This window comes from Mytilus californianus, unplaced genomic scaffold (genome assembly GCF_021869535.1).
Source record: "Mytilus californianus isolate M0D057914Y unplaced genomic scaffold, xbMytCali1.0.p SCAF_1, whole genome shotgun sequence".
Taxonomy (NCBI): Eukaryota; Metazoa; Mollusca; class Bivalvia; order Mytilida; family Mytilidae; genus Mytilus; species Mytilus californianus.
The window spans coordinates 18,611,766-18,625,599 of NW_026262581.1; the positions used below are offsets into that span (position 1 = coordinate 18,611,766).

The 13,834-nt window shown below is 32.3% G+C and overlaps 2 protein-coding genes and 1 long non-coding RNA gene across 4 annotated transcripts in view; 1 reads left to right on the forward strand and 2 right to left on the reverse strand.

The window, feature by feature from the left end:
• LOC127700015 (receptor-type tyrosine-protein phosphatase alpha-like) overlaps window positions 1-13,834 on the reverse strand; it is a 581,206-nt gene that overhangs the window by 470,464 nt on the left and 96,908 nt on the right. The gene's annotated exons all lie outside the window — the stretch shown is intronic.
• Window positions 1-13,834, reverse strand: part of LOC127700008 (receptor-type tyrosine-protein phosphatase mu-like) — a 293,046-nt gene that overhangs the window by 26,063 nt on the left and 253,149 nt on the right. The window contains exons 22-26 of one of the 2 annotated variants that reach the window (XM_052203443.1): window positions 13,363-13,498; window positions 12,809-12,958; window positions 11,405-11,501; window positions 10,374-10,447; window positions 8,665-8,790 (exon numbers count right to left, since the gene is read on the reverse strand). In XM_052203443.1, coding sequence (XP_052059403.1) covers window positions 8,665-8,790; window positions 10,374-10,447; window positions 11,405-11,501; window positions 12,809-12,958; window positions 13,363-13,498 — 583 coding nt within the window. The remainder of the gene's footprint in view (window positions 1-8,664; window positions 8,791-10,373; window positions 10,448-11,404; window positions 11,502-12,808; window positions 12,959-13,362; window positions 13,499-13,834) is intronic. The other variant, XM_052203437.1, reaches the window with a different exon arrangement.
• LOC127700511 (uncharacterized) lies at window positions 2,563-8,190 on the forward strand. The gene is made up of 3 exons (XR_007981613.1): window positions 2,563-2,716; window positions 4,536-4,730; window positions 7,793-8,190. It is a non-coding gene; the product is annotated as an uncharacterized LOC127700511 (long non-coding RNA).

The window sequence follows — 13,834 nt, forward strand, 5'->3', positions numbered from 1 at the left end:
ATAATTTTGGTTTTGATAAAATCAAACCAACATTAAAGAAGTTATTTTGGATACGTCATGCATGACCGATGATCATATTCAATACCAATCATCATTTTGACAGAGACATATAATACATATACTGTATTATCTGTCTCTGATTTTGATTAGGTCGTTTGATCTTTAATAATTAGGACTGATTGGTGATGGTTATAAACACATACAAGTTAACTTTGCAAACAAAAAAAACAAAAAAAAACACGTTTCCTTTGAAAAATTATAATAATACATGAATATTGTTTTTACAAAAAAACGTTAAATAAATTTTTCGTTTTGTATGTAATAATTGAAGCCATTTAGAAATATAAGAAATCTTCACAAAGTCGGGAAATTTTCAATTCAAGTTATTTCATTTGAAAACATTAAAAAATATAGATCTTATTCGTTGTAAAATGTGGCGTCCTTGGAGATAAAAGAAAAACCCGTTTAAATAGGGTTTGTCTACTTTCGTCTAAAAGTCACGATTTAGTTTTGGGATATTTTTTTCTTTGAATAAACTTAATTTTAAAAACGTTTCAGTATTTTCTGAAACATTTTTAAAAGGAAACGGACTTGTAAACAAAATTTATTTTTGAATATTATTATTGAACAATGATTGTTAAGAAAACAATCTGCAAAAGTGGTTTGGTAATTAACTGGCTTCATGCTGTCAAAAATGTCTCCTTTTTATAAGTTATCGATAATAAAAAAAAAAACTATTTGAAGGCGAATTAATCATTTCCTCAACTAAATACCATCTATAAATAAAGTCAATTCGCCAAGAACTTTCTCTCATATATTTAAACAATTGTAAAATAATTAATTTAAACTTTTGTACTGCGACTTTCTGTCCGTTTACCAATACTTATTCCTTGTTTAGTTTTTTCATATCCATTTACGAATACTTATAATGTGATAATTTTTCCGGATGCTTTTTATCCTATTTTCATATCAAACAACCATGTTACCCGTAGAACGGAGTTAAGTACAAATTAAGGAATTTAGTGCTTAAAATTTTCAACAACAAAATTTTACACTTTCATTTACCTGGATTTTTTTCTTCGCTTCGAAGCCGCCACTCTGTATCAAACATAGCCAACACCTCGCATGGCGTATTCACGATGTGGAGGGATTGACAATATACAATCAAAGTTAGCAATATACAGCAAGTAAGTAATTGGGTGTTGAATGCCAGTAGATCTGAATTTGTAAATTTGTAAATTGAATTTAACCTGTTTAGAATGTGTATTGTTGAATTGTTTAATAAAATTACACACATTATCTGGGCTGATATGCATAAAACCACTTTAGATTCAAGGTATCAATGAAACTGGGTCTGCATGAAAGAATGACTTATCACATAGAACCAGAACCTATGTTTACAGTTAGATGATAGGAAAATATAGCTGTAGGCCGAGTTGAAAATCTTTACAAATTATTTATTCTTTTAATTTCTATTGGACTGTCTGGGTGCTTCTTATGTGTTTTAAATGTTTGCGTTTTGTATTCTATAGTAAAGTTTTATAGACTGTTGTACGTCATTTGGTCGTTTTTAAGATTTTGCCATGGCGTTGTCAGTATGTCTTCGACTTATAAGTTTTATATAATCTGCATCTCTTGTGCTGTATTTTAAAATGTATCTACACAATTGCTGCATCTTTACACATTCATCAATACACCAAAAAATATGAATAAAGTTTTCGTATATATAAAAATAAGGAGATGTGGTATGATTGGTAATGAAACAACTTTCCGCCAGTTCAATTCAAAAACCTGATATAAGCAAATGTGACTTACTTACTAACTTTAGTCAGAGAGGTCTTGAATCTGAATTCAAGGATACGAAGTGGAAAGGGGGTAGAGGTGGGTTAAGGTGAGGGCATGGGGGCCCGTCCCTTTATTGGATTTGATTATTTAGAGAATCACTGAAGCGGGTCCCCTCTTTATGCATGACAGTTAGTGCCTCCTTATGACATTTTTTGGATCCACAACTGGTGAGGACTTCATAAAAAAATATTTAGTAAGTTTTTGTTTTAAATTGTGATAAAAATGTATTTACATTCACATAGACAGAAATAGGATAAAATAAACTACCGAAAGCTTAAGTCCACATAAGAGGGTATGGATGGGGGTTAACAGAATAGAGAATAACGGGCAAACAATAAAGATTAAAGAATAATGAAATGCTAAAATATGAGGAAAGAGAGTAATGAGCAAAAAGTGTAAGTTTGTAGAAATATAGCTAAAAAAAAATTAAGAACACAGAAAAAGAAGACCCCACCCCCAAGATCCTGACTTCATCTTTAACGCTGCCGGGATATTTTGAGACAAAGTGCACGTATTAGTAGTCAGCCGAAACCACTAAGCGTTTTGCATCCATACGTTTTTTTTTCTTCGGGATACTGACTGCTGAGTAAATTATCGATGTAGTAGTTAATGTTCTCGAGAGATGACCCTATAATTACAGAGACATATATACACATAGGTTAATGCCTATTTCGTGTCAGTAACCTCCTCGACACGGTTCATTTTACGTCGGCTCATTTTTGTCTTAAGAATAAACATAATTGATAAGTTTCTTTCCCCTGCATTCCCCGATCGCACTTGTAAATAGCACATTGGTCTCAAGACATTGGTACACTATACGTTACAACACTTGCCGTCAGTACTCAAAATTGGAAAAATATTAAATAAGAAGGTATAGAAAGTTAATGCAAACACACTATTATCAACCACAGACATGATGTTTTTCTCAATTTGCCTAAATCGTTATTCCGCAATACAACGAGGGTGGTGATTGAAAAACCACCACTTTGAACACGGGCACCGGCATGCTGTGAATTCCCCTTTCTTTGGAAAAATCTGGTTGATTATATAGGGAATCACTAAAGCATGACTGGAGCCGGCCCTCCCTTATGAAAAGTTCTGTATCCGCCAAATGAGAAAAACTCAAGAAAGATAAATACATGCAGTTAATAATGGTTTTCAATTGTTTTTTATAAAGCAGAGGCGGATTAAGTGGGGGGGGGGGGGATTCAGGAGTTCGGCCCCACTTTTCTTGAAAAAAATTGGTTGATTAGGGAATCACTGAAGCATGACAGGAGCCGGCCCCTCTTAGGCAGTCACTTGTGAAAATTTCTGGATCCGCCACTGTAAAATTGTCTTCAGTTGTACTACATTAAAAATTTTATACCTGTATTCTATAGTGCAAATCAAAGGAAAATAATGTAAATTATCTGGTAGTAGCAATACAATTTAAATGAGCAAAATTAAACAAGTAATTAAGGTTGAATGTGAATCAGGGCGAACGGACCTAGATCCAAACTCCAGTAGGGTAACTCCTATAGGTCAAAAGTTCATGTTTATAAATTTTGTCAGGTCACCAGTACCTCACAAATCAAAATGAAATAACATGTTACAGACAATTAACATCTTTAATTTCAACATAATTTTGGTTTTGGTTATGAATACCTTTCTTCTACATTTTTGGATAAATACTCATTATCCGGCAAATTCCAAGTTGAACCTTCTTCCGTAGGCCTATCCCCACCAGAGACCAAAGGATGCACAAGCATGACAAGTTAGGTATAGGTAATGATATGAATGCAACAATGAGCAAAAGCCATACCATCTATCTAGCTATAAAAGGCTTTGAATAATATAAAATAAATCAAAAAAGGAATTTAATGGTTTTGGGCAACTGTTTTGAATTTAAAAAAAAGCTTTAACAATGTTAATTTTTGTGTGCATTTATTTTTGCTAATTTTGAATAATGGACAAAAATGTGAGATTGATTATTGTGATTTAAGAAAAATCTGCATACATAAAATTGAAAACGGAAATGGGGAATATGTCAAAGAGACAACAACCCAACCAAAGAGCAGACAACAGCCGAAGGCCACTAACTGGTCTTCAACGCGGTGAGAAAATCACGCACCCCGAGGTGGTCTTCAGCTCATAAATATGTATCAGATAAAAGAATGCAATACAGCTCTCAGTCGCATTAATAAAAACCTCACAATAAGTTCTGAAAATCAGAATAAAAAGTATTGTAAGATTCTCAAAGTGTACACATGGAGTTATGAAACTTAAATTAATCATGCTAATTAAACATGTTAAAGATTGGCATACAACTTGGAGTAGCCTTATGGCATGTATGGCATTGTATAGTGTAATGAATTCAGGGGATAATGAATTTTGATTTTAAAGTCCTCAGATTCTGACAGAATCAATCTTTAATATTAATATGCATACTCTTGTACAAAGGAATATAAGTATGCAATAGACCTAGGTCTTCAAAAATAAGAGGTATCCATGCTATACATTTATGACAAGATCTTAATCAATTATAATTTTGGTTTGTTTAAATATTTTGGAGGTTAGTATGTCATTTGTGTATGTCGTCCTTTTTTGTGAAGATGTTTTCGTTTAAAGTTGGAAAAATTTGTTTGTACCAACAAAAATAAAACAAGAAGTTAATCCAGAATTATGTGTTTATCATTTTTTTTTATGTTTAGGTTGCCAGCAAGATGAAAAGAACAATGCAGTTCAAAAGTCAAAATGTGGATAAGCTGAGATACAAGGTCCTACTTTTGCAGATTTTCATATATTTGCATGAATGAATTTGAAGTTTATACCATGGAGGGCAGAGAAAGAAAAGAAACACTTCAATTTTCCTGCTTCTGAAGAATAAATGTAAAACATCTTGTTCGGTAAGTTTTATGCTCTGTTTTGATAGTGTTTGCGCATTCATCTGTCTTTCTCTAAATTGTATTCACTTAAAGTTTTTGGTTACAGTTCACCATGAACTTCAGTTAGTAACTTGTGGTTTTACATGTATATACTCAAAATTTAGTACATGTACTTTAAAATGTTCATGTATTTTTGTCGAGCCTGCGACTTTTGTCGCAGAAAGCTCGACATAGGGATAGTGATCCCGCTGCGGCTATGGCGGTGGCGTTAGCTAACTTCCTAAAAGCTTTATATTTTAGAAGGTGGAAGACCTGGATGCTTCATACTTTGTATATAGATGCCTCATGATACGAATTCTGTCTGTCACATGTCCATTGTCCATGACCTCATTTTCATGGTTCAGTGACTACTTGAAAAAAAAGTTCAGATTTTTTGTAATGTTAATTTCTCTCTTATTATGAGTAATAGGATAACTAAATTTGGTATGTTCGTACCTTGCAAGGTCCTCATGCTCGTCAGAGAGTTTTCACTTGACCTAGACCTCATTTCATGGATCAGTGAACAAGAACTTAGTCTTAGATGCATGATTTTTTTTATTAGTTGTTAGTGGCTTTGAACTAGCTGTCAGTAACTGCGAGAACTCTCAGATCTGTAAGTGTCTTTTTGTTGTTTGGATGTACAAGTACCCGGCCACGTCCACTTGTATTTGTAGTATTTGTATTTTTATCTATCTGATGAGTTTAAAGCCTCTTTTGACTGATTTTTATAGTTCGTTCTTATGTTGTACTGTTACACCACTGTCCCAGGTTAGGGGGAGGGTTGGGATCCCACTAACATGTTTAACCCCGCCACATTCTGTATGTATGTGCCTGTCCCAAGTCAGGAGCCTGTAACTCAGTGGTTGTCGTTTGTTTATGTGTTACATATTTGTTTTTCGTTCATTTTTTGCCGTTAGTTTTCTCGTTTGAATTGTTTTACATTGTCATTTCTGGGCCTTTTATAGCTGACTGTGCGGTTTGGGCTTTGCTCATTGTTGAAGGCCATACAGTGACCTATAGTTGTTAATTTCTGTGTCATTTGGTCTCTTGTGAAGAGTTGTCTCATTGGCAATCATACCACATCTTCTTTTTTATATTTTAGGTTAAGTTTTGGTGGTCAAGTCCATATCTCAGATACTATAAGCAATAGGTCTAGTATATTCGGTGTATGGAAGGACTGTAAGGTGTACATGACCAACTGGCAGGTGTCATCTGACCTTGACCTCATTTTCATGGTTCAGTGGTTATAGTTAAGTTTTTTGTGTTTTGGTCTGTTTTCCTTATACTGTATGCAATAGGTCTACTATATTTGGTGTATGGAATGATTGTAAGGTGTACATGTCTAGCTGGCAGGTGTCATCTGACCTTCACCTCATTTTCATGGTTCAGTAGTCAATGTTAAATTTTTGAGTTTTGGTCTTTTTTTCTAATACTAAATGCAATAGGTCAACTATATTTGGTGTATGGAAACATTTTATGATGAACATGTCAGTCTCCCAGGTTTTATTTGACCTTGACCTCATTTTCACGGTTCATTACTTAGTGTTAAGTTTTTATGTTTTGGTCTGTTTTTCTTAATCTATAAGCAATAGGTCAACTATATGTGTTGTATGGAAGGATTGTAAGCTGTACATGTTTGCCTGGCATGATTCATCTGACCTTCACCTCATTTCCATGTTTCATTGGTCAATGTTTAGTTTTCTTAGTTAAGTCTGCTTCTTAGAAACTATAAGCAATAGGTCAACTGTATTTAGTATATTGAATGATTGTAAGGTGTACATGTATTTCTTGTCGGGTTTATATGACCTTGAATTCATTTTCTTGGATCATGTTGAGTTTATGTGATAGTTGTAGTAAAGCTTTATATTTAGGACTATCAACATGATATCAATGATTAGTAAAGAATGCGCAACATTTCAGCGTGTGCACTCTTGTTTATACATTATACACCACATTTACTGTTTTTACCCTGATTTAATGGATCACTGAACATAGAAATGTCATAATGTGAAATTATAGTACATTCTTAGGTTAAATGTTTAGGTTAAGGTACATAGCTTACCATGAAGTTGAATTTCATACACATGTTCATTATGTGGTGAACTTTTAAATTCAGTGCTAAACTAAGATTTTGAGCCTGATTACATGATTGACTAGACATTGACACATGCTAGTGTTTGCCAGGCATGGTGTCCTGTACTAAGAACTTTAATAGTACTCGCTGAGTATGGAGTTTTTGTGAAAGTTTAATATAAGTGAGATTTTTGCATGACATCCTGTCAACTGCTTGTTGATCATGTTTATACATGTCTTAAAATTAATATCTGACACATTGGTGTTTTGTGAACTTGGAAATAAGTTATTTGATAAAATAATAATGTTTTGAGATTATCAAAATAAAAAATATCTCATTTTTACTATTAATAATTAAGTATTAACAAAAAGAAGATTTAGGATATTTGTACATGTATAACCATATATAAAAATGAGACAGCAACCGAACAACACAAAAAAACAATATATTTTTTTGTATCAATGTTATAATTTCCAACATGTCAAAAGAGTTCAAGGTATTTTCTCATTGAAATAAAACACAAGTGGAACTCTTTCAGAACTTTAGAAGCTTAAAGAAGTGCTGTTTCTATTGTTGGCGTTTTGTATAATATATTGCAAATTCTTGTGAAAAATGGAATGTTATTGTAATTGCCTAAAGTTTTAACATCGATATATATATATATATATATATATATATATATACAACTGGGGAAAAAACCCAAATGTTATAAAGAAGAATACATAAATTGATTGTTATATAATATTAGAATAGGAAGATGTGGTATATTGCTAATTTGACAACTCTCCACCAGAGACCAAAGGATGTAGGAGATTAGCAACTGATGACACTGGACAACCTTCAACAATCAGTAAAATCCATACCGCAATGCACCATAGCTATTTTTATTGAAAATCATATGTTATTGCTACATGTATGCAAACAATTTATTATAATCTATAACTTCTGATTTTTATTGGTTCTTTTTCAGAAGGATTGAAATTCATCACTTAGAATAAAAGGAGAAAACACAGAAACAAGACCAGAATAAATTCAAAGACAAAAGTCAGATCAGTTATTATTTTCATCACTCAGTCAATGAATCGAAGTTCTATTAAATATCTAAAGATATTAAAACCACAATAATGACAATGTTCTGTGCTGAATGGCCAAAAAGTGGACTATACATTACGATCACACAATGCTGGATGATAAGAAACTATTAATTTTTTGGGTGGAGGGATATCCTGAAAAAAAAATTAGATTTATGTAAAAAGCTACTAGTATGTTAAGCTTAATAATAGAGTTTTCATTGATTCCAAATGGGAAAAAATTGTGTTTCAAAAAAGTATTCTAGAATTCATAAATAAACATATATTGATACTTACATTATCTGCTTTGTTGTTTAAAAGTTTAGTTTTGAACAGTTATAGAACAATATAATTGCATTAACATTTCCAAGGAAAAAAAGATATTCAACTAAAAAGATTCATCTTAAAACAATTTACTACCAACAAATATCCCATGGGACTACAATTATCCCATGGGACCAAAAAATATCCCATGGGATAATGTTAAATCCCATGGGATTTGCCTTATCCCATGGGATATTGAAAATCCCATGTTTTTCTAAATCAAATTACAAAAAATAAATTATAATAACAGCAGAAAAGCAATGAATTTATTGAAACCCATGTAATTCCGCACATTTTGGTTATATACACGACACTGTAGCTCTAAGGAGAGGCGGCGGCGGATTTGCAAATGAGTGTTTTGCAAATTAAAAGTGTCCAGTGTTAGTATCTAAAAATTACTATTTACTAGTTACCTGATGTACTTTGAAGTAAAAGGACGAATTCTTACCTTATTTCCGGGATCCAACAAAACAATAATTCTGGAACTGTGATCATACATCATCGTCCAAAAATCAATTACAGTTTCTACAAGTGGGCACTGTGTAACAAACATTTTACTATCTACCGAATAGCACTGTGGTAAGCAATAAGAAATGAAAATGAAAAATTAACACAGTTCTTTATGCCCGACCCGCAGCGGAGGGGGCATTAGGTGTTATCCTAGTCCGTCTGTTCATCCGTCCGTACGTCCCGAAATTGGTTTCCGTTCTCTAACTTAAGTTTGTCGCAACCAAATGTTATTAAACTTATACACAATGCGTATAACTACAATACACAGATCAAGTTTGAATTTGGGTGGCGTCACATTTACTGTTCTAGAGATATGCCCCTTTACGAATGGAAAAATTGTTGAATTTTTCCTTTCCGTTCTCTAACTTAAGTTTGCTTCAACCAAATGTTATGCAACCTATGCACAAGACTTATTACCACAAAACTCAGATCAAATTTGGATTTGGGTGGCGTCAATTTTATTATTTTTGAGGTATGTCCCTTTTAAACGTTATATGCAAACGGGGACATCATCTGTGTCCCATAGACACATTCTCCATTTATTAAATTTTTAACATAATATTATACCTTATCATATGTTTTTCAAAGTTATGTATATGAACATTTATAAAGAGATTGAAAATTGAACATTTGACATATAGTACGAACAAATAGATATAAGAAGATGTTGTATGAGTGGCAATGAGACACCTCTCCATCCAAGTCAAAATTTATAAAAGTAAACCATTATAGGTCAAAGTAAGGTCTCTTCAACACGGAGCCTTGGCTAGCACCGAACAGCAATCTATAAAGGGCCCCAAAAATTACTAGTGTAAAACCATTCAAACGGGAAAACCAACGGTCTAATCTATATAAAAAAACGAGAAACGAGAAATACTTATGAACCACATCAACAAACGACAGCTACTGAACCTCAGATTCCTGACTTAGGACAGGTGCCAGCAATTGCAGCGGGTTTAAACGTTTTAATGGTACCAAACCTTCACGCTTATCTGAAACAATAGTGTAACATCACAACATAGAAAGACACACTATAAAATATCAATTGAAATGGCTTAACTCAATCAGAAGACATATTAACACCAGTGAACATACAATGAACAAATAAATTTGATCTATGATACAATGTAAATACAAAATAAATAAACTAAGGGAAGAATAATTAAAGTAACAAATGTCTATATTATTACTTAGAAAATGCAATAGTTTACAGGATAACTATTTCAATTAAGTGAATTATATGATGGAGTGTATGTCATTTTCTTCCATTAAAAATATTTTATTAGAAGACGAATTATGAACATCTTAAATAAAACACCGGTATTTCGCAAGTTACAGTTGCTCTATGTCATTAGAAATAAATACAAACTACTTTTTCCGCTTGCAAATAATTAAAAAATAAATACAAACTACTTTTCCCGCTTTCAAATAATTAAAAGAAAGATCAATTGACTACTAGTATATCACCATGTACTTTATGCATGATGAAACATAAAGCCGGGTAGGCAGTACTAAGTTTAACATATAAACCTCTGTATTCGGTCTACTTGTGGTGTTCTTTGAATTTTGAATAGACAACTGTACCTAAGGATACTTGAAATAACACAAAAGTGATTTTCAATTGTTCGAAAAAAACTATTTACTCACTGGAATTATCACGGCATTGATGTAGTCACTTCTGTTTTTACCGTAAGACATTAAGTAAGGTCTATATTGGTCATCTGCAATAAATAATTTGCAAATAGCACAATTTTAATAATTGTTTGCATTTGTTGCATCACAAGTGACATGAGTGAATGTTTTTCATTCGCTCACAGATTTACAAAGTTTGTCACATTCGCTAACAGATTTGAAAGCATTGTTGAAGCATTTCTAATATAAAATTGGTTGGTTTTGATTTTTTTGAAGGTCACTGATATTTTATCATACTGATATTCGACATATATTTAAAGTGTGTTGACAATGTCAATTAGGAACAACAAGAAGTTACCTAGAATCCAGAAGTTTAAATGTATATATATCGATAAATATAGATGATAATCGAAAGCGCATGAAATAACATCGTATTACAGATCAGGATTTTTTTTTGATAATTTTTGCATGATCTATTTTGCTTTTCATTTAAGATGAAATAATGCAGGATGTTCAATCTTTATTTCTATGTTTTTAAACATTATTTTCGGCAGATGTAATTTGGTACATGCAGTAGCTGTTTTCAAATCGATCAAACCTGCCCGGGAATTTCTAGGTGTGTAGCAAAATGTTGGTACGCATTTCTTTGATTACGGTTTCTGTTCTTTGTATCCTTTTATTCCGACTCACATTTTCCTAATTCCCGTCGTTATTAAAGTAAGATATCAGAGTGTAATACTCATAGTCTGCGTTTGTCTTTTTGTATTATGAAACTTTATTTGTTACAAAATATGATACATATTTTAGGCATACAATGTACCAGATGTCCATATTATCAAGTGATTTCTTTCATAAATGGTGTTATTTGGTTAGATAGTAATGTTTGTAGATCATGATAACATCACATTACTGACCTTTTTGATAACGAAATGTAATTAATGCTTATTTGGTTTTTGCGATATCATATTACTTTATGTTTGCGACTACACACTCTTTGAGAATCAATCATTCATGGAAATATGTAATTTAAACTGAAAATTACTTACGTGCGAGAACAGTTGTAGAATTCTTTAATTGGTTTTCTTTACTTTTAGCACCAGTAAACTTATTAGAAGAATATGATGGCCGCAATGTTCGCAATCTCTAAAGTGGTAAAATTAGAATTCAATGTAAAAATAAGAAGCTGTTGGGCTATTGCAAGTAAGTTTACTTTAAACCTAAAACCAAACAAGAAAAAAAAAACCCAGATATTTGAGCATCTACATGTCACTAATGTGGCATCGATTTTCGCCAGAAGTAAGGTTACTGTCATTCAAACAAGATTGTGATTCATCCAAATATGCAAGAAAAGAGTCTAAATGGTTGTATCTTAGTAAATTTAATAATATTGCAATTTACTGTATGACATTTTGCATAGGCAACACAAACTACATTCATATCAGGCAGTGCACTCGCGTATTTTACTTGTAAATAAAATAAACAACCTCCTAAAAGTTCCACGACTATGTGGATTCGAGCCACTACAGCCCAACAGTAAGAAATAAAACAGGACTGGCAGTGAATTTTATATGAAGTACATTACCTGAGGATGTATTACTGATTTTTGAAAATTGAAAATTACGAGGTGACGGGCAGCGATGAATGCTTCTGAGAAGGCAACTTTCCTCCAAATTGTTCTCCCTTATTCATCTGTTTTGGACGGTGAAACTAATAACTTCATTATAACTAACTTTTGGTTTATTTTTTTACCCAAAATCTTCTGCCAAATCAAGTTCAATGATTGTTTGACCCACACACTTTAAATCAACTGAACTGGACTGTTGTCATTTTCTTCCAAACGGAAAACAAAAGCAATATGTAGAAATCCAATGATATTACAATGCTCTATGTTCTTGCGTTTTGACATTACTTTGAAAAATATTGAAATGAAAAGCAAAACTTACAACAACCAAACCACAAAGCATTAGCAACACTATATACAATGGGACGGGATACACAATATATAACTAGTTTATTAAAATGCACACCATCTAGTTCTAAGAACACTTGATTCTATTAACAAGATTGGTTTTTAGTTTGGCATGATATATATCTGGTTTGTTTTTCTTGCCATTAGATCATAGCGGACAAGTAGCAGAAGGAATGCAGTTAGACACATATTTAAAGCTCCTTTAATTTTTGTTATGGACACGAAGTAAATATGTCAAAACTTTATTTTGTTAAAACCTTATTTCAGCAATAAAAATAATGAAGTTTAACGTTCTTCTGAATACCATTGTAGGTTGGGTTTTTTCTGTCCAGTGTTGAATAACAACAAAAACGTGCAAAAGAAAGTGGTACATTTTAAGCGAAGGTTTTGGTACAAATATTCTTATATTACAATCTGAATTTTTATTATAATGTTATCATCCTTTCTGTGTAGAACACATCGGGAAAAATATATTTGGTACCTGAAACTCTTCACTGTACATTGTTTGGTTTTTTGGTAATGTTTTGTTTTGTTGCTTCTCAATATATCCACAGAAATCATTCTTTTGAATCGACGTATCAGGAACAGTGAACAATTCCAGAAGTGCTTCAAAAACGATCTCATATTGTTCCTACAAAATGAAAAAGATGCTGTAAAAGTGTGAAAAATTCGAAAAATATGATATTTATTTATTTATAAACGTTTTAACATTTTTACAAACCAAAACAAAATTGTTTGTACACTGCAGAAACCATATTCACTTTATATATAAATATACATTATAGATATGATATTAATTTCCCAGTAATGGACGCACAAACATATAAACGTAGTTCAAAATATTGAAACCGTTTACTCCAGGGATGAATCTACACGTATAAACAATTACTATATAAAAGTGGGCGCTATCAACATTAAGTAATTAATTAAGTTACCATTGACTTTGAATTGACAGTTGGTATGGTTCAAACGTTTACTGTGCACTGGTATAATAATAAATTTACTTAATAGTTGTACTGTTAAAATGTAACATACATGCGTTTGAATCATATTCATTCTGTCTTTCCGCATCATGTGAACATACTCCATAATATCAACGTGACCAACCTTCTTACCATGCTCATAAAGGGCATCCACAGCTATGAATGTACCTGTTCTTCCCACACCAGCACTAAAACATATATATTAGATGTAAATTATGATAGTCAAGAAAATAGCATACATCTTTTGACTTTTGGAAGCCTTAGGATATGCAAGTTTAATCTGATGTTTTCAATATATGTTTTTTAAACAGACTTGTTGCAAAGAGAATCTTTATTTCAATTGCTTGAGAAACAATTCTCAACATTTTTTTAAATCCATAAAACGTCCTGAAAGTACATCAGTAATACCTTAATCTCCATTTGATATACGTTTTAAATGAGATGATGTGGGAATGATCTGAAGGATACAGAATGGAAAAATCGAAAGGACATACGAGAGGCATATAGACTTAACTATTTGGACA